At 45.0% G+C, this 27,753-nt stretch overlaps 1 protein-coding gene across 1 annotated transcript in view; it reads left to right on the plus strand.

Moving 5' to 3' along the window:
* The first annotated feature begins 2,872 nt into the window (after positions 1-2,872).
* The window catches only part of LOC144149914 (medium-chain acyl-CoA ligase ACSF2, mitochondrial-like), a 116,786-nt gene continuing 91,905 nt past the window's right edge, over positions 2,873-27,753 (plus strand). The window contains exons 1-3 of the mRNA XM_077681647.1: positions 2,873-3,185; positions 14,285-14,413; positions 23,716-23,769. Of these exons, the coding sequence (XP_077537773.1) occupies positions 2,958-3,185; positions 14,285-14,413; positions 23,716-23,769 (411 nt within the window). The 5' untranslated portion in view covers positions 2,873-2,957. The remainder of the gene's footprint in view (positions 3,186-14,284; positions 14,414-23,715; positions 23,770-27,753) is intronic.

The raw sequence follows: 27,753 nt of genomic DNA on the forward strand, positions 1-27,753 counted from the left end.
TGTAACCATTAGCTTCTCTTTTCGAGTTCATCCCTAACATAATAACCTTGGGCACATCTCAAGGCATTAACGAAGCAAGCAAGCTCTCCACTGCATTGCCATGAATTTGCAACACGCTTCCCAAGAACGCTGATCATATATTATAATTCACCTAAATGAAGTGGTTAATGCTCTGAGAGGGGGAGGTTGCGATTTGACAGGGCCTATAAGTGGGGGCTATAATTTAGGTACTAAAATGTTAAACAAGGTATTAAAAAATAAGTATATCCAAAGATATCTCGTCGGGACGGGTGCGATGAAACGAAATAATTATTTTACTCAGTTTCATTTCGTTCACTTCTTCTGTTCAATTCTTCGTTGACGTCTGGGGCCAGAGTTTTCGCCGAGCTCCTAATCACCGTCTCAATTCAAAACCACTCAGCTCCGAAAAAGAAAAAAAAAAACCTTCCGAATACACAAATGAAACAGTCTGAAGACTCAAGCCAAAAGCAAACTCCCATTGGGAAAATGCATTTGGCTCATTTTGATCCGTGAAACACCAGAATATGACTCGTTTTCGATAGGAACTATATTCTGTGAACACGTTTTGAGGACGTTATCTCAACGATTTTCTGGGGCACCCCCGTTTTAGTGGAAGTTACCTAGTTTTTCTTGTCACTGCAGCTTGATACGACTCAGATTTGGTTTCTGGATGTGGGTCAGATTGAAAAACGCTACATATATTCATGAAAAACTACTCCTAAAATCCTAGAATTTCGGGACAGCTCAATTATAGCATTGTTTAAGTGAAGTTTTGCCGAGATTGTGCATTTCTTTAAAATAAAAAAGAACAGCCTTGCTTTTTGTGCTGTACACGAGTAGAGAATTTTGGAGGTATAATTTGTGTAGTTCGCCTAATATTTCGTCCGCTTTCTGTATCAGTCCATTGCAATCACTGCCACTAAAATTTTATGGGGTCGTCAGCAGGGATAATATATTCTGCCGATTGATCTATACTTATGATATAATTTATGTAGGCATTAAATAGCAGAGGACTTAAGATGCTGCTCTGTGGTACTCCGCATTTCATTTTGTAGGGTGATGAAAGTTCCTTTCGTATTGATACACACTGACGTCGATCCGTTACGTACCTTTTAAATAAATCGTGAGTAATTACAATTATACGATAATATAATTGTATCAAGAGACCATCATGATTAATGATGTCAATTGCTTTTGTAAAATCTACAACTATTTCCTGAGTTCACTTATTTTCACTGTTACCTAGTACAAACTCTTCTTGGTAACAAAGCGTTCTCAGTCGAGAAACCTGGCCTAAAACCACACTGAGAGGCATTTATTATGGAGTGTGAGTGATGGAGTTTAGACACCCTAACAAAAATAATGTTCTCTAGGGGCTTCGAAAATATGGGCAACAAAGATATGGGTCTATATTTGCTTATAATATTTTTGTCGCCGTTGTTGTAAATAGCAACTACCTTAGCATTTGTCATTCGCTTTAGGGAATGCTCCTGCACCTAAGACGATGGTCTATATGGGAGTTAACGATGGCCGTAGCATATCATAGACAAAGGCAACCGGCTCTTTTTTTATACCAGCGATGTCCTCACTTTTGCCATTTTTTAGTTTCATAAAGGTACTAGCAACCTCAGATTCATCAGTGGGGACGGGGAAAGTTGTAGTTTGGCAGATTTTCTCACACAGAAACAATGCTTGCCGAAAAGTTGAAATATATTTTCTTCTATAAGAGAAATCTGGTACGGTCAATGCAGTTGCACCACGATGTAACATCCCCACTAGGAATTGCGAGGATTACCCAAAGGCTACATGCTTGCTGGAGGTTCATTTCGAGTGGTCATGCAGACAGGGTGTATTTTGTTCTAAACCATGGATCCGAAGTAGCGTAGAAAACGAGAGGCGTTATAGATAATGACTTTCCGATAGCAGCCGGGTACAATGGAAGCCAGCCTGTCTTGAAATCGTTTTCTAGGGACGGCGTGCTCGGCCAGGTGGCGCGAGATTGAATCTCCGACATGGGCCGCTCCGCTTCGCTTGCAGTGCGACCTGCGACTGCTCGCAGAAATTGTAGCAGTTGTAGCAATCAATGACGATTTTTCATATCCCTACCTATAATCCGGGTCAACGCCGAAAACTTGCTGTTCAGTCGAGACCCTCTTCTTAGCAGTGAAATCTTCAGGGCACAAAAGTATACATACGGCTAGGATTTCTGCATGCTCCTCTAGCATTCTTTTTTTTCGGATATCTCTATTTAAACATTCAGAAGCTTTACCTACATTGGATTAACATGGAGAAGCTTGATTTTCATGTGAAGATGGACTACGCACATGCAAAAGGTCGCACGAAACCTTGAATTTATGAACAGCTGCTGCAGCGAAGCCCTTCTGCGCGCAGAAGCGCTTTCGTTCCTGCGTGACAGCGTACTAGAGGGAGTACTAATCGATGGCACCTATTCAACATCGGCGTCATCTTCACCATACTGGAAAATAAAAAAAAAATAGTGAAACGTTAAAAAATGCGATAAGCCAACCGTGGCAACAGCACCGACAATTGAGTGTTGTTAATTTTTTTCACAGGCCGTAGCGGATTGACAAACGGCAATATTTATTCTTACCAGATGGGACTACTGTAGGTTTTATATGAACTGGTATTATGAATTTAGGTTCAGTATTTCTATCAGTATTTTTTCATTCTTTTGATTGAAATTGGCGGTATTTTAGCCGAGTTGTTTTCCAATTAAATATTCTTACTAATTGAGTGTATTTATTCCCAAGGAAAAAGATTGGTTATTTTCGTTTAGGAATTGTTGATTTATTTTTTCTTCTTCCCACAACAAATAAACAACACACAGTGTGAGAAGTGTTACGGTTACCTTACCTTTCACAGTGGGACAAAAGAGGCAGTTACCTCTTCCACGCGAATGTGAAACCAGTGACCTAATGAAGTCGCTTCACGCCAATAAGCGTACAGTTTCCTGCGTTTTCAGCTCCTCTGCGGCAGATAAGAAGATCAGTTTCAGCTACTGGAACGAGGGGTGTTCCACGCCACTCTCCCCCTTGACGGTTGGAGGCCACATCGATTCCGCCGCACACAGGTGGAGTGACCGCGTGGGCTGGGCATTCGTGCAAGAAGAGAAGGAGTGCACGTTTGCACAATTCAAAGAGCAGGTGAGCAGGTGAGCTAGTAGGCAATCCCGATTTGTGTACGGGGGTGTGTTTGAGGAGAACGTTTTCATGTGCATCTCAGCTTTAGTGCGGTAGCCAACATTATTGGACAGCTACAGTAATAATGACACAAATTCGTCAGAATAATCCCCCGTGTATTATAATACATTTTAAAGTATTGGTGCACGCGAGTAACACATTTTGTGGGGCAACCAATTCAGTCACGTCTTTTGTTCGGACAATGTGTGAGGGACCCGGGGATACATTGAAAAAATGGAACGCTGTTTCAGCGCCCATGCGCCCAACATCTAACGTTGTTGATTCTATCCCACGCAACGTCGGTTGCGTGCACTGTAGGGCAAACGTCGCTTATTTCACGCGAGAACGTCCCGCAACTTTCCCGGTATCGCCCCCAAACGCCGATTAGATCCGATTGCTCGACGTCTGCCTCTCGACTCCCCGCTTCAACCGAAATAGCCCGCGTCCCTTTTCTTTCAAAACAACCGAATAATAAACAAACATGTCAATGCAGTCACGAGCGTCATTTGCGCTTCGGGCGCGCGTAGCTTTTTCCTCCACCCACATATTTATTCAGAATTAGGGATCATCGAACTTCCCCCAGCCAGGCGACGCACTACGGGAAGTTATCTCCCGCGCCGTTCTTCGGCCGATACTGCCTACCATCTCGACTGTGGCGTTCCTGCCACAAAAAACTTACGAACGTTTCACTCCTTTACTTTTCACCTTTTTCTGCTTTTTTGCAACTCTCCACGTAGTTTCCTTGACAGTTTTGGGTAGGGTAAGGTGCGTGCACGGGGAAAATAATTGAAAAAGTAAACCGCATGCACGGTGAAAAGAAATGACACTGCGTGACAACGGTATTGAAAACTCACAAAAGCACTGGTCGCCGAAAAACAAGGGCGACATATATGGCCAACACAACAAATGCGAAAACGAAGAGAACAGGCTATATAAAGCAAGGGAACAACGACGCTCCATTGCAGCATCATATTGCCCTCATCATCCATCCCGCCATGAGGCCCTCACAATTTGTTTTCAGCTACTGGAAGGCTTAGTCAGGCATCAGCTAAATTCAGTTATTCTCGCTTACTATCTTTCTCAATTACGGGTGCTGTCATGTTAAGTGGGTTATCGGTAAGAAGGCGCTTCCACCCTGTGTTCACTTTGCCCATCCCCTTAACCAGCAGATCATGATCTCCAACTGCCAGCAAACACTCCACCCCCCTCGTCAGATTGTCTGTCACAGTACAAAGCAATGAGACCTGCGAGCCTTGTTTATTCACCCTGTACGTTACGTACACAAGCACCGCCTTTGCGCTGTGCCTAAAGGCACAGCCCGAATTTAGGATCGCTTTCCTGAAGGTATGTTCACGGGCCCATACGGACCGAGCGTGCGTATGTGCCCGAAGACACGGTGACTTTCCTTCGGGGGCGGATGTATTGCCCGTTTAGCTTTGACCTTCTCACCATAGCTATGACAGCTCATGAGCCTGTGTGAGCCCAAAGATGTGACCGTGTTAGCATCACCCATACGCTTGCAGTCAGGGCAGACGCCGCCCACCAAGCCTTAGGCTCTAACGCTTCGTTTTATTTCTCAGAGTGCTCAAACGCTCCCACGCTCGTCCAAACACGTTTGGCTGTGTTTCCTTTCACTGTCTTATTAGATGACGGCGTCGGCCGCAGCAGAAGCAGTGTTGTGTATCTAGTGCCTTATCAGCCATCGGCCCTACATCCTGACTCCTGTAATCTCGGGGCGGGTGTTTACTGCCGGGTGTAAGACGCTTAAGATAGCTAGTTTCGGCACAGCACAACGGTGGAACACAGGAGCCTTGTCCCCTCTATCAATCCTCGCTTGGTGGGTTAGTTTTTTGCTGCAGATACGGTGTGTGTGGTGCCCTCGAGTACCTTTGACTGCCTCCACGACCCGTTTAAACATGTCACTATGAAAGCAGTTTTCACTCTCTCTGAGTGCAACCGCTCTCTGAGAAACTTGAGACACTGACCGCTTCAGTTTATCACATACGGCCGGCTCTATCAGTTTACCCATCTTCTGAATGCCCCTGCCATTGATATAAGAGGAGCAATAGCTCTGTATCCTCAGGCGTCCATGTTGACGCCTAGATTGCATAAGACCCTTTTTGCGGCAGAAACATACTTTTCTACTCCGCAGTACTGATACGTTAGCGCCGCACATGCGACTTCAACTCAATATCAGGCGCTACATCTTTATTCCCGCTTGCCATCATAAAAGCTGAAACTGTATCAATTAAACGAGGTATAATCGTTATGGTCATAGCCTCCTCGCTGACCCCTTGAGTGAGTTAAACAATACTTATACTGAATCAAACCACCATAGCACCGTTGTTTCGTCTGTTGCATATGCGGTAGGATGTTGCTCAACAATGAATAGCAGCCAACGACACTAGAATGTATCTCTTTGCAGAAATCCAGTGCCACCCACCGGGAACGTAATTTCATTATTTGTAGCTCCATCTTCGCCAGCCCTAGATTGGTTTTGGTCGATTGCTAGCAGCATTTCTACTTCAGGCGCTCCTGCCTTCATATCTGCGCAGCCCGTCCCTACAGGTACCAATCACGGTATCGCGCTCACACTGGATGCACTCATGTTCAGCCTTATAAAATCGTGCAAGCACTGAGTCTTAGACATGGTGAGCATGCGGGGCAATGAGAAAAGCTACTTAGCGCACTCACCCATTTGTTGCCGACAACCCCAGTAGCAGAAGCAGCGATTCATACCAAAGTTGCACTTTCAGAAGCACTTGTCCCCAGAGTTCGAATAACTGCAACAATATGGAGTACTTATTTTAGTTCACATAGCATCCCTCCAAGCACCAAAAATTGGTCAGCCTGCTCATCCAATGTCGCCAACATCCTCCCACATTCTCGTCCACTATCTCAAGCTAAGTCTTTGTTCCCGGCGAACGTCCATAAACATCCTCCGCAATTACTCTTTGCAAGTTGTTCGTAGCGCATCGGCGCTCCTCTACTAAAAAAAACTCCTCCTATTTTTCGCTTCTTTTGAAAACGCGGCTAGTCGTTTTCTATATTCATCTTCCGGTCTTCTCTTCATTCTTTCCAGTCGGCGTTTTTTTCCTCCCGTTGTCTGAGAACTTTCTGAGACCCCTCGAAACATCAAGAGCACTATTCAATGCTCCCTTGCATCCTCATTCGCCCGCGAAGTTTAGCTCACTTGGACCACGTTCTCCCGGCGGCTGCTGCGTAATTTGTTGTCGCCGCTCCGCAGTTGCTGCGTGTACCAGATGCCTCTCCATGGAGCTCATGTTGAGGCTGCCACAATCGCGTTGTTTGTTGGGGTTCCGTTATATCCAATGGGGGACTGTTGGACACATTCCAGATATTCAAGGAAGTTTAGGCGACGACGCAGACGAGATTTAACGTTCGGTACTCTAGCCAGCACAACTTCATTTACGTACACCCGCCTAATGTTTTCCCAATATCACGGGAGCTTCGACCGTTCGGTCGATGAGCGCCGCGTAATGGAGTGATATGGCAAACTCGGCGAGAGTAACTGCATGCGCACTAAACAAAGCCCGCTGCTGCCGTCGTATGGTAGGCTGTTCCAAGAGCAGAGGACCTCCCCTGATTTTTGTTATTCGCTTATCACACTGCCTAGCCATACTCGAAATCTTTCTTCAGTCAGTAGCCAGTGCTAATTCCGACACCACGCTGTTGAGGTGTCGCCAGCGCATCAGTGTCAATTTGCACGCAGTCTCCCATGCCACTCATGGCGCAGTTAAGATTGCAGTGCCGAATGGTAAATTCAGTATAGAAAACATTACCTCTGCACAAAAAAATCTATTCTCCAAAATCTGCCCATTCTCAAAATTCATTCTTAAAAAATATAAATTCCAGCCTGCTTATGGGGAAACAGCGCACGCACTGCTTCTTACCACTCCGGCACAGCCTCGGCGTGCCCGGGATCAAAATATAAAGAACATATCGTAGTGACTGTTTCTTTGCTTCGTGAAATGCTTCGCGTATTTTCTACGTGACGTTCTTCGCGGAACCTGGTTTTATGCTTTACAATAAAACGCTTCTGGTTATGTAAATTCCTTAGTACCTATGTTAACCTGACTGACTTTTATCCAGGCTTTAAACGGTCTTCGAGTTTATACTTGCGTACCACTCAGCGAAGCATCGTATATGGGCTTGTGTGTAGTACTTTGACCTCATTGAGTTCACTATGCTTAGTACACTGTACAAGCAAAAAATTAAAGCCACATTATTGAGGGTACTACTCTCGTCGTGGCGTAGCTTCAGCTGAGCCAACGAATTGCGACTGCCCGTTGGCGGCAAGTAGAATAATGCTGTCATAGGGTGGGTGAGCAGAGAAGTAGCGCAGCCAAGCCAAGTATGCTACATTAAGCATCATACAAAACGATGTCGGAAAAGGCAGGAAGACTGTAGACAGGAGGCCAGCAATTCAAAATTGATTTTTCTACAAAAAAAGTCGCGGAAACGCACTGAGACTAGTGAAAAATGGCCAGGATATTGCATACTACAATTTCCATAATTATTCCCGCAATGTTTACCAATCACTCCTCGGTCCCTTTAGGTTCAAATGAACCCCCAATGTTGACGTAAATCTACTTATGCTACAGAAGGCTACGCATATCTCTCATTCGCAGGGTACACATTTATTTCTTTCGTTTGCTTTTTTCTTTTTTTTCTCTCCTGTTTTGATTTTGCGTGCTCGTTCGTCTCTCCTTCTTTATTCTTTCTTCTTGCTCCCTGAGAACAACCCATGCGGGAATAGAATGATGCATGCCCAAGAAGAAACTATCCTCCCGGATGCCTAGCAGGCTGAGCTAGATGCGTTAAACCACACTAGGAGGGCTCCGTAGTACACAAGATCCTCAGCAGAGAAGGACCTGGCTACCCCTGGTGTAGAAGTGCGTCCTTATTTCTCATGGCTGTCCAATGCAAATGTTTCCATCAGACCGAATCAGTTGTACAGCACTCGACCACGGGAGCGGTCCGGCCAACTTTACAGCAGAGGGTGCTACAATTTGCGGCACCGTACTGTCCGTCCTGGGAACTTAAACCTAGGTACGCTCAACTTACGAAAGCCGTCCAGCGAATGAAGATTAGCTGTACTACTAAGGGAGCTCTGAGACACTAGGGAGAATATCACAGTGTTAAGTTATGGGAACATTACAAGGCTTCAGCGAGAGGAGAAGGCTTCGTGGAGCTAACTAGTGGGTATATTCCTTTCTTCGAGCACCTCAAGAAAAGAACTGCCACGAGGTGGAATTCGCAATTAACAGAGAATAAAATTTGTAAAGCTTCGCACTAGTGGCGCGAATACAGGGCAAACAGCGGAGGTCGCGGCCCCACATCACCAATTCTTCGTTCAGCCTAGTTTATGCGTTTTTATGCTTGAAGACCCTACCAAGTTAGCAGCGTGGTTTTGGTTTGGGCTTGGTCAAGTTTTCTCTGTAGTGCCGTCGTGAGCCCTCAAGTAGTAATAAACACTCGCACGTAAAGTATTTACAATGAAGGTGTGCCCACTGGTTTTGCGCTAAAGCTCCAAGAGTAGCGGCGGGTGCAGCGGGACAGCGTTTGCCGAAAACTTTTGAACTCGTTCGGTGGCCACTATTCGGCTTGTGTGCTCTGGCGTGTGGGACGTTAGTTAAGAAGCTGATTAGCGCTATTTATTCTCCGTCTTTTGGCTTCCTTTATTTCGCCAATAACGAGCAGCAACACACCACCGAGCGAGACACCCCGCAACCTGTTTCCAGAGCCGTGCTCGTTATAGTTGGGGCGTGTTTTCGACAGGTGGCGAAACGAGTCTCGACCAAGCGCGGTGAGCCAAAGCTACCGTGAAGCGGAGTGCTCCACGCCATATGTTTATCTGGGCACGTTCTGTGGGCGAAACACTAGCATGAACAGTATCGCTGAGAGTAGCAGGGAACGTAGAAGAATTCGTCAGCAATAGCGCAACAGTCACAGTTATTGTGATCAAGCTAAGCAAGCGATAGGGTTAAAGATAGTATATTCATATGCACCAACAGCAAGCTAGGATGACCACACCATGCACAATTTCTACGAGGACGGCGAATCAGTCATAAAAAATGACTTAACACAGCTCAGAATCGTGAAAGGAGTCGTTAAGCAAATCTACGTGAGGTGCAAAGAGGAGAAAGGCCAGTGGAAACTTTTGGAATAACAGTTTTAGCAGTGGCGGAGTTACACTGGTGTGGTTTCCAGAGAGGAATAACCTGATGATAATGAGCACATTATTCTGTAAACCAAAGTACAGTAAATGAGAACGAAAAAGCCTCAATGGTTGAACAGAAAATGAAATTGACTTCGTTGTAAGAGGAGACCCAGGTACACTGCAGGACGTAGAGGTGTTCGGCAACATCCGCAGCAGGAATTAAAGAATGTTTTTTTTTTGGAAAGTTACCACGAATTTCTACACAGAAAGAAGGAAGCTTATGAACAGTTAGAAACTCAGCGTTGGGTCAGTCACAGAAGATGCGGGAGTTTAATGTAACCCTTCAAACAGATGCTCTCTTCTAAACGAGGAGAATAGTTATAGTGTAGACATGCTAAACGACAATCTAACAACGACGCTCCACAATCATCAGGAGCTGTGGGAGAGCAACACACAGAAAACAAAGTTGAAGACCAGCTCATAAAACAAAGGAACTGCTTTCGAAACGTAGGAGCATGAAAGTATCGTGCAACGCTGATCGAATTCAATTAGCAGAGCTGTCGCAATTGATTAAAAGGATACTGAAGTGAATTTGTCAAGCCCCTGTTTTTGCTTGCGCTGCGTAGAATGGGTCAAATTAACGTGATTTTCATCGTTTATCCGGCTTCTTAGTCATTAATTATGCTATAGGGCCTGAAAGAATGAAAAACTATCATGCGCGGTCTGCAGTGGCCGCACTAACTAAAGGCTGCGACGTTGGGAGACGATGTACCGTGATTGGAGGATGTCGAAGACTAGCATCCAGACAAGTTTCCTTTAAAAACAACATCCTTGACATCGGTCGTTATGGTTATCTCAATAGGCGCCATACCTCGCTTCTGCCACATTGTCGGCTGTAAAATGCCTAGGATAAGCCTCCTAGCACGGCTTCGAATCAAAGTAATCACTAGCCAAGGCCAGCGCAGTGGATGAACGACCTCCGCCTCACCGGAGATGCTCAATTTCATGGCATGCGCTTTTCCCCAATATTCTGAGCTTGCCTTACTCATGCCTGTATCGTAAAAAGCGTGTTCGCACCAGGCCAAGGCTCTGCTGATTCTGACTTGTGCCCACTGCCCGCAAGTATTTGGTGCTTGTGGTGACAGCACGCCAATGAGAACTCGCTGGCGGGTCAGTGTCAGTCTGCGCGCGTTCTTCGAACTCGCTAGTGGAACAGTGAACCTTGAGGCTCAGAAATGGTAAACTCAATTTAGAAAACATCAGCAGCAAACAAAAAATCAACTTACGAAAAAAAATTATGTACCCTAGGGGATTCCAAATGGCGAATTGCAAAACAGTAATCCCAGCGCTTCATACCACTCGCCCACGAGCCACTTTTTTTTTCTTTTGTGCGTGGAAATTTTAGAAAAAAACTCAGACAAGACAATTATTACACAATATAAAAACTAACAGACAGGAAAAGGTAAGCATGTCAGTCTAACAAACGTCGGTACCAATTCAAAAATAGGGCAAGCACATGCACGCATTTAAAGGATGCAGGCACTCCGGTGGATCACTCTGGCCTGCATAGACGCTCCGTACCAACGCCGCCTGTTCCCGAGAAAGGCACTTGGTCGGACTAGGAAATTCAGCATACCGATCAGTCATGCGGCACTCCCACAAGCTAAACAATCCTAGGAGAACAAAAGCGTCATATGGCACCCAATAAAATCCTTAAATGGTAAGAGGCGAATGATGTAGGGGGTGATGTCAATGTCCGTGTTTAGTGTCAGTTGCGAAACGTCCCACAACAATACCGCGTCACGGCACAGCACAAAACGATGGTGAATAGTCTGTGGTTGGTTGCACAAGCGGCAATTGCCTGACGAAGGGATCGATATTCCTTTTTCGCATAGCCATGTTTTAAGTGGAAGCGTTGGCGAATGGAGATTAACGAAAAACGTTTGGCATTTTGCGGCATGCACATACGCTGGACACGGTTTAAAACATGATTCCTATAGTCCCGGAAGTATGGCTGGCGATAAAGAGGCACGTGGAATAGATTATGAATTAATGTGTTTGTCATAGCCTTCCTTGAAAGACTAAACAGGTACTCCAGAGAAAACCGCGCAATAAGGAAATGAAAAGTATCCACAACTTCTTTTAGAAAACCTCATTGTGGCTTCTTGTTCACCTCAGCTCTGCGGAAGTTGGATTCATAAGGTATATGTGACCGCACAGAGCAGCCGTTGAGGAAAAAGATCAGCCAGTGCCGCAGACACGACTCAACGCTTCCATAGTCAGACAAGAGGTGTTTATTTCTCTCTCCAAGCACACGAGGAGCGAGCACCCCGCGGTCGCAGGCACGGAATCGGGTGTCGGAGCGTCGGCGTGAGAAAGAGAAGAGAGACAGAGTCACTGTAGCGCGTAAATGCGCCGAAAAGCACGTACGTTACATAAACATAAGCCGTCGCATGCTAAAGCAAATGAGGTTTCTACACGTTATAAGTAGGTCACTAGCTACTTATCGCAACAAAAAAAAACAAGATGCAAAAGTTTTGTGTCAGTGCCCCTTAATGTATCCAGAGACGTCAGTTACGTTTCCGTATATTGCCTGTATCAAAAATACTACCTACATAGCAGGGCACACAACCCGCGTTGTTATGCTGTGTAGCGGGACGCCTACGCCGCTATATGGGCGAGGGCCCGGAACGAAGCGCAACCAAGAATACATATGCAAGGTTTCAATGGCTAAGGTACTGTAGTGCTACCTACTCGACGCGAAAATGTTCAATACAAATTCCCCAGGCGTTTCTCTATCAAGCTCGTCTTTCACGCCGATACCGACGGGGCTGAGTGGTCGTCTATCCCACGGAAACACCGGCATGCACGTGCAGATATAAACTACTGATGAGATTCTAAACTGGGCTTGGCGGATGTCAGTTTAGAATAATTCAGTCGGCGTGATAAAGCGACTTCGCGGACCACAAAATTCTCCACCGAACTTAATAGAGTCAGGGTACATTACACAGGTATGCGAACATATTCTGTTAAACCAAAATGTACCGGTGGTAAAAACTGGACCCGAGATGGCTGTATGAACGTAACCGCTCACCTGCCATCGCACATGGCATGGGTTGTGCCTGTGTAAATGCTACTTTGAAAACACTTGAAAGGGCACGAGGTCGCGGGTTCGATTCCTGGCCGCGGCGGCCGCTTTTCTGATGGAGGCGAAAAGCAAAAACGCCCGTGTGCACGAGATTTCGGCGCACGATAAAGATCCACAGGTGGTCAAAATTAATCCGGAGCCCTCCACTACGGCGCGCCTCATCGCCTGCGTTGCGTCGGCGCTTTAAACCCTACAATCAATCAAGAAAACACTTGAAAGATGCCGCCATCGGTAGCCTCAATTATGTCTCATAAATTTGGAACTCCGCCTGACTTTTTTTTTGCATATTTTGAAAAACAAATAACTGCGCGTAGACAAAGGCGAAGAAAGGAAAATAAAAGAGCCCGTGTTTGTGTTTCAATTATTCTCAATTCAATTTCAAGGCTCAGTTATTCCGTCTGGGGATCTTGTGACGTCCAGACTATTGATATTGTGAGATTTTACTCATCAGGGAGCTCAGTCGAATTGCGTAAGAGTAACACTGACTGCGGCATCAGCGAAAGAATACAAATGGTGCGCGTGTTCTGTGCGATGTGAACAATACCATTTGGTCCTAATTTGGAGCCTTGCACTGTGGTGTCTATTATTTCCCACAGTGACGTATCCATAAATTATTTTCGGGGGTTGTTACACACCAGAGGTAAAAAAGTAAAATGAAATAGATCCCGCGGCAAAACAAATTTTGTTTTTTGGCTTCTGTAATGCCTTAGGGTTATCTGTTTTGTCGCCCGTAATATTTGCACAAAAATGCGGGTACGTGAAGGACTCCGAAGAACCATATTTCTGAACAAACAACATTCTTGTTATCTTTATTTTTACATTTTAATATAATGATCCGGTGTGTTAATACCATTGGTCTGTCTACCCTTCTGATTGCACAAGTATACATTCAGTAAAAAGATAAATAAGTATCGTTGTTCCACACAAGCCAAAATTGCCGTTATGTGTAACAGACATTTTTAAATTCAAGTCGGCTTTCTGGCTGGAGAAAACACAATTAATTACGAGTGCCTTTTGCGGAGATTATCCATCCAAAAAGCTCATGGGTCGCCGCGACACCCGCGCACTGCGTCGTCTCGCTGTACCGCGTGAGTTCCACAACGATCACTGCGGCTGGTGCCGCAGTTTTCGGTGACGAACACAACGTGGAAGCTGAAACATAATGTCTACTCCTAGGGATTAACTCTTGCAGCAGAAAACACCGAAACACAGCTTCGACGACAGAGGAAGTCAAACACTCCGCGTATCCGACGCAGCTGGGGCCCCCACTCCGAAGCGATAGCCGGCTCCTCATTCGCAGCGGCCCCGCGCCGCTGCGGTCTGCGCATGTAGCAAGGGCGAACACATCAGGCCGCGTTCTCCGCCGAAGCGGTCGGCGAGTGTCAACACCTAATATTCGTACACCGTGGTGCTTAGTCAAAGATCGCTTTTATGCTTCACTTACATAATGGCTTCTACAGCCAAACGTTTGAGATCTGCCTTTGGCCGGTAGGAATTTAAACTTATGTTTACTTTTTATAAGGTAGTTTTAACGCTTCGAAGCTACACAGGTATATCAACTACTCCGCACACGGCTGTGGAATATTTTGCCCACTAGGGATACTTTATGGGCACCAATACCGCGACACTCCTCCTTCTCATTTTTCTCTCTTGATCACACAAAATAGCCGTTTTAGACTGCAGCAGATGGGCGTAATTTTTACTTTTCACCATTTTTGCTTGCGCACGTAGGTCGACAAGTTGGCGCGCAGTCTACTATCAATTGGCTTCTCCAAGGGAGACACCCTGGCTATCTGGTCTCCCAGCACCTTCAACTGGATTCTCATGGCAGGAGCTATGTCTAAAGTTGGGATCATATCAGTAAGTCAACCTCCGCGGTGCATGCGTCCCATTGTTTTAACGTAAAGCATGCTGGAGCTCGAAACGCGTAAAACCTGCTACAACCAGTAAACCAAAGTCACGTGCTTTATTCAGTGTACAAAAACATCGCCGTGTATTCATAAATTTGTTTTAAACTAAGCTTCTTTGTAATACCAACAATAGTAATAAAAGCGCTAGTTGCGTTCACCCATACAAAAATATTGTATGGTCGGCTATAGAAAATCCTTTTTATGGTCGTCTTTAGCTATTTGGCCCAATAATCTTTAGACTTTTCTATGGCTGTCTTTAGCGATTCGTATCGCCATTCCTATGGGTGTCTTTAGCTCCTTCTATAACCGGTTCTACGGCTGTCTTTAGCTATTCTTATCGACATTCCTATGGGTGTCTTTAGGTTCTTCTATAGCCGGTTGTATGGTTGTCTTTAGCTATTCGTATTGAAATCCCTATGGGTGTCTTTAGCTGCTTCTATAGCCGGTTCTATGGCTGTCTTAGGTCTTCTTTGGATATCGCTAAGGCTATAGAAGAATCTAAAGACACCCATAGGAATGTCGATAGGAATGGCTAAAGACAGCCATAGAAATGTCTAAAGATAATTGGGCCAAATAGCTAAAGACAACCATAAGAAGGTTTGTCAATAGCCGACCATACAACATTTTTGCATGAGCTGCAGCCAGAAGAGAATCACCACTACTTGAAACACAGCGACAGCAGCAGCCGCTGAGAAATTATTAGCACGCTGCCATGCCGGCATAGAGCCTTGCAGATCACTAGAACTTGTCCTGTGCCACTTACGTGCATTCTGTAATATATGCTCCATGAACACTTCAGCGATATAGGGGGAGCGCGAGGTTGCGATTGCAAACACTTCGCCAGTTTTCATTCTCAAAAAGCTTAAACACAGGCATTCAAGGAAAGCAAAATCAAGGGGTTTATTCATTCCATTCATCACATAAATGGCTACTATCTACGCTACTTCACCACCAGTAAACAGTTGTTCACATACGCCGATCGAAAAACACAGCACACACATTCCAACATCCTGGCTCACGCTTAAGTGACTCGCTCGACAGCCACACTACGCGGCACATTCCCCGCGAACGTCCGCCGAGACACAAATACCTACAGGTGCTGGGTAGTCCATAGAAAACAAAGCACTCAGAAGTCGTTCATTACACTCAGTACTCAATGCACACAGCTGCAAGTTCGGTGGCTAAAATGGAAATGCACTCTCAATAAAACAATGAAGATGGTCGCACACAATGCAATGATAAAAAAAAACGTTTTTCCAAGTTCACTCAATTAGTTCCTAGTAAGTTTTCTCAGTTCGCGAAAAAATTATTTTTGTCACATCACCGTGGCCAAATCTTCACTTCTGTCTACGTTGCAGTGCCCATGTGGTGCAGGGTAGTTTAGAAAAGTATTCGTGAACACCAAAAAAAGTCCCGCATTTCTCGCACTATAGAGTCTCTTCAGTTCGTAAGATCACTCACCCTAGAGTTTTGCGTACGATGAAATTCCTGTCACAGTATCGCAGGTATCCATTTTCGCATGACCTGAAGTTGATGTTGAATTAATCGTAACACTGTCACCGTAAACACCGAAATTCACGACACCAAAAAACGACACATTTGCTTGGCATCACACCATCTACACGAGCACATTGCCGTCGAGTCGAAATTCCCAGCACCAGGCAACACGTGCCATGCCCGCGCACATGAACAAGGAGACGAAATGTGGCTGACTGAGTACATCCGGGTATAAGCAGGTCCATCGCGATAGCAAATAGTGCGGAGATACATGCCCATCTTTCGATCTTTTTCTGACTTGTTTGCTGGTAATTTTTTTTTTGGTAAGTACAAGATCGCTTAACGTTTTGTTTTCTTTATCCGAAAAAAGTTGTATCTGTTCTCAGTACTCAGGGAACATTGTCTGTCACTAGCATTGCTGCGCGCAGGAATACTAACACAGCGCGGGCCGCACGGCCGTGTCCTTCGGTACCCATCACCAAAACCAGTATGTCAAACAAACAAAAGAAAATAAAACAGGAAGCAGGGGTGTCCCCTCCACCTTTTCATCGCTTCCCAGAATTTCTTCACCGCGCCTCCTTCGCCCGGCGTGGGTCGCTCTCCCCCTTTCTCAATGACTAATCTGAAAGTGGGGTCCGCGGGAGAAAGAATGCGGTTGTTCGCAGCTTCCACCATATTTCTGAGAGAGCGTACCCTGGGCCGCGAAAGTTATTTCCAATCTGCTTCGACGCTGTGAGGGCCGTTTTCAGAGAAGCCCGCTTTTTCACTTGACCGCGGCAGCGAAGGGCCACAGAGGAATAATTCTACGAAATTATACGTCTTTCGGTCAACGTTCATTTGCAAGCTTTGCGGACGCGCAGTATCCAAAGTTGCAACCTGAATTTGAGCGTTAATCAGTAGCTTCTTTTAATTGTACTTTTCCCGTATTGTTGGTATAATAAGTACCTAACCTTATTGAACAAATACGTTCATATAACCGGCCGATCAACCTCATCATCGTTATTCAATCTGTGTTGTAGATGTAGCTAGGTAAATCATGAGTATATGAATTTCGCGTCATAAGTCATATTGAAACCAGCAGAATAGGATTTAATGGTTGCTCGAATTATACCTTTATAGGCGAACACTTTTCGATTAGCGGCTGGAAACTTGGAGCCGTATGTTACTATGTAGTTAGTTAAAGAAGTCTTTATGGATGCAGGCTTGTCAGTTCTGCGCCAAACGCTTTCTTAATGCCGGCAAAATGTTGCTTAATTATCACACATCTAAAGGTTTACAGTTATATATTGTACTGTACCCAGCAGCAGAAGCTTTTATGGCTGCCTCACTTTAGCTTTAAAGCAAATTCTCTCCAATAGCTGGCAGAAGACATCCGTATGGTTCCAAGTTTGTAGACTTAGAGCTAAACAACGGCCCATAGCCAGCCAAATGAGCTTTTATGGCTTTCTCTCTATAGCTTTAGGACGAACTCTTTTCAATAGCTGGCAAAAGACAGCTGAATGGCTTGAAGTCTGTAGACTTAGAGCGAAACAACAGCCTATAGCCAGCCGAATGAGCTTTTATGGCTTTCTCTCTATAGCTTTAGGACGAACTCTTTTCAATAGCTGGCAAAAGACAGCTGAATGGTTTTGAGTCTGTAGACTTCAAGCTAAAAAATGGTCTATAGCCAGCCGAAAGAGCTTTGCCGCGGCTGGTCTATAGAACTAAAGCCATACATATTTCTTTAGCTGGCTACAGTTACCTGAATAGCTGTGACTCTATAGACTAAACAAATTAGGATGTTCTATAATCGTCTAAAGAGAATTGTATGGTTTACAGTCTTTAGTGCAGGATCTATAAAATCTTCAATAGCTGGCTATAGCCTAATTTATGCCTTTTTATGGGTGACCATAGAGACCCATAGGCGGCCATAGCTCACCATACATTTTTCAATAGACGCCCATAAGGCATTTTTGTATGGGCAGTCTCAGCGCCATCGATGTTGCTCTAGGAATTTTCTTGTTTTACGGTGAAACCTTGTCACTATCACACATCAATTTTCAAAGATGACCTTGTTGCTGTATCAAGCAGCCAAATGAACTTTGTCAACAACCATGGTCACCCTGGCTTGGTTATGTTAGATTGAATGGTGTTCATCCATTTGAAAGAAAGGAGCATGTACAACAAACAGATTTGAGTCATTGAGTCAGTTGAGGCAGGCGTGGTCTGAAAGAGTCGCCTTTATTAGGTAGTTAGTTCAGATTAGAAATGGGAAGTCGACTGGACCCTTCCACAAGTACAGCATTTCGTGCTCTTGCAGGAGCTCTTGCAGTCAGAATAGGCAATGGTCACAATGTTATGCGTGGTCAAAGTGCGCTCAGGCAATCGTTTTCCAAAAGGTGTGCTGTTTTCGATGACACACCTTGCGATAATTTTGCATCAGTGTGATTTTAAACACTTTTGGTTGCTTATATGCCCAAGTGTCGGCTAAGGTGCTGTTTTGTTATGAAACGTTCCGTACAAACCCACTGTGGTGATTGGCCATCAGCTAGAACGTGGTTAATGACAATAAGGGCTACTGACGGAGTGTCCAAGTAAGAACAGAAAGAGGGGGTGAAATTGGAGGCGGTTGAGACGGTTGGGGAAGCCGGGTGGAGTTGGTTGGCAGTTCTGGAAGGCCCGCCATCATAGGGCGAGGCCTGGAACCAGCCCCACTACGTGGCCTCGGTAGGACACCTGGATTAACCATCGCGTGCGGCGCCAACACTCCGTGCAATGATCACATTCAATCCCTTGTGGAGGGAACACAATAGCAAGGCGAGGCCTAGCCACATCGATTTTCTAGAACCTTATGGGCGGCTGGACACGCCACAGCATGCGGGTCAAAACAGCTCTGTTGGAACCACCTTGAGGCTGAAGATTCGGTGCTATGACGCCATTAGAGCAATGCATCTCCCCTGCCTGGCCGCGATGCTTAGGCGTGATCAGGGTCTGCTCCTGCACCACGTGACATACAGGCGACGGTCATCACATCAGGAACACTCCTTAGAACATCTTTTGTTTTTGGGGCACTGTGAGCGACTCTTGGGCTGGTTTACGGAAGTACATACATCGAGCGTTGGAAGGAGTGCGGGAGGATATCGCATCATAATTTTCTCTGGGTATGCCCTTATCGATGTAAATATTTTCTGGGTTGCCATTTGGCTCGCTTTCCTGTCAGTGTAAATAAACATGCGTTTTTTCCTCTCTTAGTATTGAGTACCGTGGAATTTCCTTTCCATTGACTTATCCACAACTTGTTTTCCCCTCGCCATACACACGAAATAACCTCAATAAATCTTAGCATGCTGGCCTTCACGAGAAAAGCTAGATTAACATCCCGAAGAGCTTGATCTTGTAAGAGTTTGTGATGGACAGAGGTGTACCTGGAAAGGCTGCACCTTGCTGGGAATGCCTCAGGGTTTAGTGGACGAGTGGACACACACTGAAGGACTATATTGACAGAGAACGCGAAATCAACGTGGGGGCACTAGCGAAAGCCCGTGAGGCGAGGCGAAAGGAAAACGAAACAACAATAACTGCTCTTCATGTCCAGAAGGAGCTGGAGCTAATATACTGCTTGGGAATAACGTACAAGCGTGCTAACGCAAATTTATTGAAGATACACCAGTGGCTTCGGCGCGCGACTCAGAGGATAGCGACCTCCAGAATGCAGGTTGGGAAGTTTTAGGAAATGAATGCGCTTAAAATGAGCCACATCAGGTCACCGGAATAGATCCAGCCTGGAAAACGACTCATGCTGTTTCTAGCAAAGCTGCCTCCTTACGTCACCAAAATCTCCTGAGCACAGCTCCCGCGATGAAAATCACCGGAATGATCACCGCAACACTTCCCAGGCTCAGGATACGAGCAGGTACAGCTGCTGCTGGCACATCTACCGGCGTGTTGGTTCGTTCAGAATGTTTTCTGGGCTACAGAGAGACAGCTCATGGAAATAATGACGTCACTGCCATGAAAGGAGGCAGTTGTGGTACAAAGAGGTGCCGTAGCTTCACCCCTTCCGACCAGCGAGTGGCTTTGCCCCGCCTGCCTGGAGGTTGCGAGTTTGAGTGTCCTTAATCCACATAAGATTTCCTTGTAGATAACGCCGACTACGTGTCGAGAAGATTGTTTTTCCCACTAGGTGCTTCGGAAAACGAGCAGCGTACAGGAGGTGGGATTAACAATGAAAATACTTTCGTCAGTTTATACCAAGTGAACACTCTTCTGCCTGACAGCACTCGGCCTGCTTCAACCTGAAGTGATATTTTTGCGTGTTCCTACTGCAAAAAATCATTGCGGTGGAGAAAGTGAGCAAGCTGCAGCAGCTACCCTTTCAATCGGAATATCCGCCTCGTAAAAGCCGACAAAGACAAACTTAACAGCGGCTCATCAAGATAGGGATCAAGGATCCCACATAGCTGTGCAGATGGATTAAGTTGCACAGTCAAAAAAGAGGAAAAGCTTCTGTAAGTAAAACTTCGCTTTGAATCTAAACATAAAAGCTCGCTACTTGAACAGCAAAGCAGCGAGTTGCTAGGGGAACGTAAAAGCAGACTCAAGCTACAAGTAGGGGCACTGAGGACTCTATTTTCGAAACAGAGGCCGAGACGGTTATCAAAGCCGTTTAAGAAACGAAAACGCAAGAACTGGATGCAATAGCGAATAATGGTTCCGAACATGAGCGAATTATTTGAACTTAATTATGTTAAGTAAATATGAGCTATGCACATTGGTCCTTCACAATTTATTTGTCGCAGAGCCTTCAAAACATATCTGTGACAAAAAAGTTCGTGCCTGCGTTTGAACACGCAGTTTGTCGTTCTACGTGGGTCTTTTGTATGTATTGCTAATATGTGCGAAGGACTTTCATTAACAGTGTTTACCAAGAACTTTTTTTTGGATGGTGGAGTGTGTAGCTCCATTGTATGGGGACTGGGCAAGAACACTGACACGTTGATGGTCAGTACAGGAGGTGGGAATCGCAGTGTAATTTTCTCTACGAAGCGTTCCGTCGCTGTATATATTTTTTCCGCCAGCCCCTTCGATCCAGGTTTTGTCAGTGTAAATTCAATTGCGGTCTCTCGACTCTGAGCTTTGAGTACCGTGCAGTTTCCTTTCCGCGGTGCGATCCACTCTCCTCTTTAGAGGGCAGCAACAACCTCCCTTATAATCTTTACACCCATACTATATACATTACACAGAGGAAGGTTAAGCAGCATGTTAACGTGGGCTCGGCTCCTCGTAAGTTTCCCACCAGAAACTCGTGTTAATTAGCGCTTTTAAAGCTTCGCTCGTCAATGTATATCAGTGCGACTAGAACACTTGTCTTCCACATATCCTGTGATCGTTCATGGTGGTTTGTAGTTTTTAAAACAGCACGGAGCGCTTTAAGGAGGTGCACTAGTATCAAAATTTCATTAGGACAGTTTGCGTTTGGCCTAGTGGGTGGCGGTACTCCATGACGTTTTCCATTCTTGTGTCCGTCTCCTCCGTGTGTCCTGTCGTTTTTTTGGCTAAACAAAGCTATGTAGAATCAAAACTTTTTTTTTATCGGGAAGCGACCATAATGTAGGGTAAATAAAGGCTTTAGCTCTTTATTTAGTTGTCAGAAACACTGGAAAACTATAGGTACCGGCTTTCCGGAACAAGTTGGTGATTCAGTTATGTTTGGGAGCACCGAAACCATATAGTAAAGTAAGTTGGGATGGCCTATGAATTTTGTAGTGTCAGCGTTCCGTGTACTGCAACTTCGAGCGACCAGTGCATGCCTGTCTGGTATGAAACGGCAGTGGGTCTGTTGCGTAACAACACCAATATTGCATGTGTTGCAATATTGCAACACATTGCAACAACACCAATATTGCAAAAAATGACTCCGCTTTAAAGGATACGGAAAATAAAAAAAATTGATTAGTTCAGCTTCAGCGAATGAACGTTACGAACAACTAATTAACCAGCGAATCAGCCTGGCGTTCTTAAAGACCAAAGCAAAGTTTTAATGTTGACATAACTTCTCAAAGCCGGCAGATCAACTCCCATTCAGGTCAATTCACTTTTGCCATGTTTCACTGCTCACGCCATATACTCAATTTTTTTTTACTTATGAACTTGGAGCAGTGCCACGAGGGGGCTCGGCAATCCATTTTCTTTTTCCACAGCCTATTTTGTTTGCTATTGTAAAAATCCCGCACCCATGTTTTTTAATTAAAACAACGAAACGAATATCACTTAATCACTGAAGTCTTGCCTCATAAATCATTAGTGTTTTGGTTTTGCTAATCAATACTAACGATAAACATTGCACCCTGATTTCGATGTTTAGATTTTTTTTCCACGTAAATATCTTGTTCAAGCAATCTTCGTAGTTTTGCACATGCGCATGGCGCTTGCTTTCCTTCAGTGCCCTCTCCCTGACGTAAAGAGGATGCTATGCGCTCTCCTCATCGGAGTGACCGCGCAAACACATTTCCTGCCATGAAAGCCTCGACGGAGAACAGCATCGCTGTTAAAATATTTACACCATAGTTAGAATTAACCGAGTGGGCTTCGAAGGGTTACATTCGTCTGACGGATAGCTATATTTATGTTTTAAATAAAAAATGAGGCACCTTGTGGCCCTCTCGAATTTCGCTCGGTGCCTTGTTGTTTGGGAATTAAGTTTTTAAGGCTAGAATGTATCCGTGACTGTTTCGAGCACGCCACAGTGTGTCCAGAGAGAGCGGGAGTGAGACGTTTTTGACTTGTCCCCGTCGACCTGAAAGCCTGCTCTTGATAGCTTTTACTTTCGTCGAACTGCCAGGACAAAGGGGCCTTTTTAACACCTTATATTGTGGCAACCAGTGAAAAGCGGCCGTGAAGGCTCGCCTCTTTGCCACACCTGAAAAAAGTTGATTGGGAGGTACCATCAACCGATAGAACGTGTAGAATACACGTGAGGAGCAGGCCCTGTAGGAAATTTTATGCTGCAACATAAAACAGTCGGGCTGATGTGGTACTGTGGTATCAGTAAGTACGTGCAATCGGCTCTCGCGTTAAACCACATGCCCTTTTTTGACTTCTATGCACAACAAGGGGAAACATTTCGACTAAGTTGACCCGTAACAAAAAGGCTATCTCTTGTAAGGCACTTCGTTTTTTATTGTGTGCTGCACCAATTCCTTAGTTGTTAAAAAAAACACCTGCCCCGCAACAATTTCCTATATATTTAATTCGCGTTTGGAAGTACTTTTGATGCATTCGTGGGTCGTGTCGAAACTTGTAGATCGGCAAAGTGACGATACCTGTTTTCACACTTTCAGCATTATCCGCGTTTATAAGCAACTGCTACTGCTGGGGGTGTTATTCATGTATTTGGGACACTAATAAACCGGTACAGGTCAATATGTTTTTACACCTGTTTTATCCAACTGATGCTTTCTATAACGATCTTGTAATATTATCTCGGCCCTCCAAAAACGGCTTTTTAAGCGGACGGAGACAATAGTGCACAATATTGTGTTAATGCGAGTCTATGCATTTGTAACCGAAAAAATCGAGATATTTTGCAGTTACTCCTTTAAAGCCTATTTCTTGATTTTTTATCTGTAGCTGTTGCACGATGTATTAAAGAGCCAACTAAGAAATAGCGCTAATATATTACTGGATGCGGAAACACCTCATGAAAATTTACTGTGTAATTTCGGCATGTTGTTCCTGAAACAACAAAACTGGTGAAATTATAATTTTTTTTTTCAGGCAAGCATTCATTTCGCACTCTCGGCATCTGAGCTCGAGAAATGTCTCAACGCTGTAAGTATTGCGACGTCTTGTTTCTTGTTAGAGTGCAAAAAGTAACGCACTGCTCTTGTTTTTCATTTGTAGTTATCGCCAGCTTTATTTTGCCAGTTTTTATTTCATAGATCCCTTTTACCCGTGACCATATTTTCTACTCTGGTTTATTCTCTGATTCGCTCAACTGGTTTTTTCCCCTAAACGTTACTCCTATCATTCTTTCCGGTGCCCCGAGCCTCCCAAAGTTTACTTTTAAGTGGTTCAGTCTTCAGCAGCAATTATGTAATCATTGTACATTTTTATTTTCTTACTTTTCTTAATTTTGTTTATTGCGGAGTGTTTGGCGATTGGTCCTTCGCCGATACCTATTCTGCGACTGATCTTTTTCTCCTGGATGGAATCCTCACAAACAACCTGACCGACGTAGTATTATTTTTTTAATTGTTCTTGCGCTTCGAAGTATATGTGAAACAGGCCGCATTTGGCACGTTCAATCATCACTAATATAAACTTATTCATATTAATTTTAGCCCCGCGCCTAAGCAAAAAGCAAAGAGCAAATTGTGTTAGGTCATTTTGTCATCATTGAGACCGACAGACAGTGTGAAGGAGAGAAGGGAAGGGGACAAAAAATGCCCACCGGGTGCGATCCGAACAAACGACCTCCAGAATACGTGTCTGGAGCGGTCACCACTGCGCTACCGGCAGGACTGTTTCCACCTCGCTTTCTCGGGCATTTATATTAAGCCACTTTTGTTTCCTGCGCTTGGGGGTGGTAGCCAGCGCCACTCGGACTACTCGGGGCGAAGGGGACCTTCTTTGTAACCCCCTGGCCGTGACACAAGCGTCGACAACATGTCGAAAGTGGTCAGCCGGCGTTGGACCCTCTTAAGCTACCTATGGCATCAAGACTGCCGAAGCAGAAGCCCTCGCTATGCATATAGCGAATCTGAGTGGGAAATGAGGGACACGTAAATTAGGTCAGAAATATGGGTGGGCAGCAAGAAAGCCCAGGAAAGCAAAAAGGGAAATGTGGTAAGACATTTATTACCACTGAAACATATCCAAATTTTTCTTCAAACAAAAAACTGGAGAGAAACGTGCCCGTCGAGCGGAATCCCAACCCATAACCTCCAGAATACGCATCTGCTGCGATGACCCCTGGGCTAACGGGCTAACGGCGGGTCTGTGCTTCCCTAAACTTTGTAGGGATTTATGTTAATTGTTTCATGCACTTGATGGTGGTAGCCAGCGCAACTCTGACTACCCGAGTGGAGCGGGTCGTTCTGGCTAACCCTCGTGCCGTAGCTCGAGCAGCTATAACATGTCAAAAGTGGTGGTCCAGCGTCGAACCCTCTTAAGCTACCTATGGCATAAAGACTGCAAGATCAGTGAATCTTGCTGGGCATGTAGCGAATCCGAATGAGAGCACCTGGTTCCCCCCTTTGAGACGCTATGTATTTGTATTTATACATTGTTACAAACGGCGCTTGGCAGTGAAACGGTAGGTTTTATCCTACCAAAAATACCACGCTCTCCTGCTGTTTTAGATGCAAATTATCTCATGGTCGGGGCTATGTCCCGCGTGCGCCGTCCGCAATCCACTGCGCATGCGCGTCCCTCCTCGCTTCTCCTCTCCTCCAGCTGCATAACAGTGCGCATGCGCGCCTCTCCTTCATTCTCCTCTCCCCAGCTGTATAAAAGCAGGTGCGCGCGCTGCGCGGCGTTCAGTCTGCTCCGAGGAACCGCCCTCGCCGGTTCTGCTCGGGTGCTGTAGCATGAGTTCGGAGGGAACCAACTGCCCCGAACCAATGTCACAAACAAATAGGAAATTGAGTGAACCAACATGCTGCTTCGCATCCTATTCATGGTTCCCATATGGGAAGATGGTGTAATTTTTCTCTGCTTTGCCGCTGTTTCGTGGCCTACGTCGAAGGTTGCCCACCGAACGCACATTAAGCTTTGGCTTCAGGCATCTGCCTTCTCAATATATATATATATATATATATATATATATAGGGAGCAGTTCAACCTTTGAATATGGTGGAGAACACAAGAAATGAAAACTTGTAACATGGTAAAAAACGCACGATTGTTGCCAGCGTTTAAGCAAACAGACTTGTTTTCGTGAGCCCTGACGGAAGCAAGTCTCTTTGCTGAAACGTTGGCAAGAATCGTGCGTTTTTTTACGTTGTTCAAAGTTTTCTTTTGTTATATATATATATATATATATATATATATATATATATATATATATATATAAATATAAATATATATATATATATATATATATATATATATATATAAATATAAATATATATATATATATATATATATATATATATATATATTTATTTATTTATACAGAAATAAGGGTTCGCAGTCAAGAATACCTCGGAAAGCAAAGAGGAGCTTGTGGTAGGTCATTGAAACAGATAAAGAATTTGGAAAGAAAGAAAGGAAGCGGAGAAAAAATGCCCGCCAGGTGGGATCCAACCCAGGACCTCCAGAATACTGGTCTGGTGCGATAACCACTACGCTACCGGCGGAGAGATTCCCCTCCCTCCTCCCCCACCGCTTTCTTGGGTATTTACGTCAATGTAATTTTTTCCTGTGCTTGGTGGTGGTAGCCAGCGCCGCTCTGACTTCTCGGGGTGAAGGGGACCTTCTTTTTAATCCCCGCGCCGTGACTCGAGTGTCTACGACATGTCGAGAGTGGTCAACCAGCGTTGTACCCTCCTAAGCTCCCTATGGCACCAAGACTGCCAGAACAGAGGCCCGTGCTATGCATGTAGCGGATCAGAACAGGAAATGAGGGGCTCGTAGAAATAACATAGAAATAAGGGTTGGCAGTCAAGAAAACCTCGGAAAGCAAAGGGGTGGTTGTGGTAGGTGATTGAAACAGATAAAGAATTTGGAAAGAAAGAAAGAAAGCGGAGAAAAAATGCCCGCCAGGTGGCATCCGAACCCACGACCTCCATAATACCGGTCTGCTGCTATAACCACTACGCTACCGCCGGGGCGATTTCCCCCCCCTCGCTTTCTGGGGTATTTATGTCGATGTAATTTTTTCATGTGCTTGGGGGTGGTAGCCTGCGCCACTCTGACTTCTCGGGGTAAAGGGGACATTCTTTTTTAATCCCCGCCCCGTGACTCGAGTGTCTACGAAATGTCCAGAGTGGTCGACCAGCGTTGAACCCTCTTAAGCTCCCTATGGCACCAAGACTGCCAGTACAGATGCCGTCGCTATGTATGTAGCGAATCAGAATAGCAGTATTGGAATCAGAAGGATCCTTGTCAGCAAAATATTCACGCAATCTCAGGTTTCTGGCAAAATTATCCAAGTCCCTCATGAGGTCAAATTCGCCGTAACTACCTGACGCTGGACGAAAATTGAGTCCTCGAGACAACAGTGAGATTCCGTCGTTGGATAGTTTATAACTAGACAAGTTTACCACATTACTAGATCACAGTAGGTCATCCGTCGATGGGGTATTTTTTGAGGTATTATTTGAGGTCGGAGGCAGCATGGCGGCAGGTATCTGAAGGGGTACATGAGGTGCAAAACCTTTATCTCTCAAAAGCTTCTTACGTTTATTCGCATCTATTTCAATGGAATTTTTTTTTGTTGGTATTCCGCTAGTTGTTCCGACTCGTGAGAGCTGGGAAATCAGTTGGCGTTCTTCATCAAAAAGAGATTTTAGTACAGATTCGTGGTGGCCAATTGCAATGCGGACCAAACCAAAAGGTGCATTTAAAAGTACCGCATTCCATGCGGCAAGGTCAGAAGGAGACATATTTGTTATGGCAGGCTTTACAGCATTTCGGAGCCCCTTGGGTACAACACCGGCCTTTAAATATGTCTTTAGCGTAGAAATATCCGTTTGTCACCGCCGGAGCTTTTCTACAATTTTTTGTATCCTCATGAATACTCTAGATACAGAATATTTCGAGCAGTTTTTACCTGAATGTGCAGTTCGTAGTCACTGTGTCCTCGATCCT

The sequence above is a fragment of the Haemaphysalis longicornis genome, unplaced genomic scaffold (assembly GCF_048455015.1).
Source record: "Haemaphysalis longicornis isolate Haplotype H1 unplaced genomic scaffold, Haemaphysalis longicornis Haplotype H1 scaffold_8, whole genome shotgun sequence".
NCBI classification, from domain to species: domain Eukaryota; kingdom Metazoa; phylum Arthropoda; class Arachnida; order Ixodida; family Ixodidae; genus Haemaphysalis; species Haemaphysalis longicornis.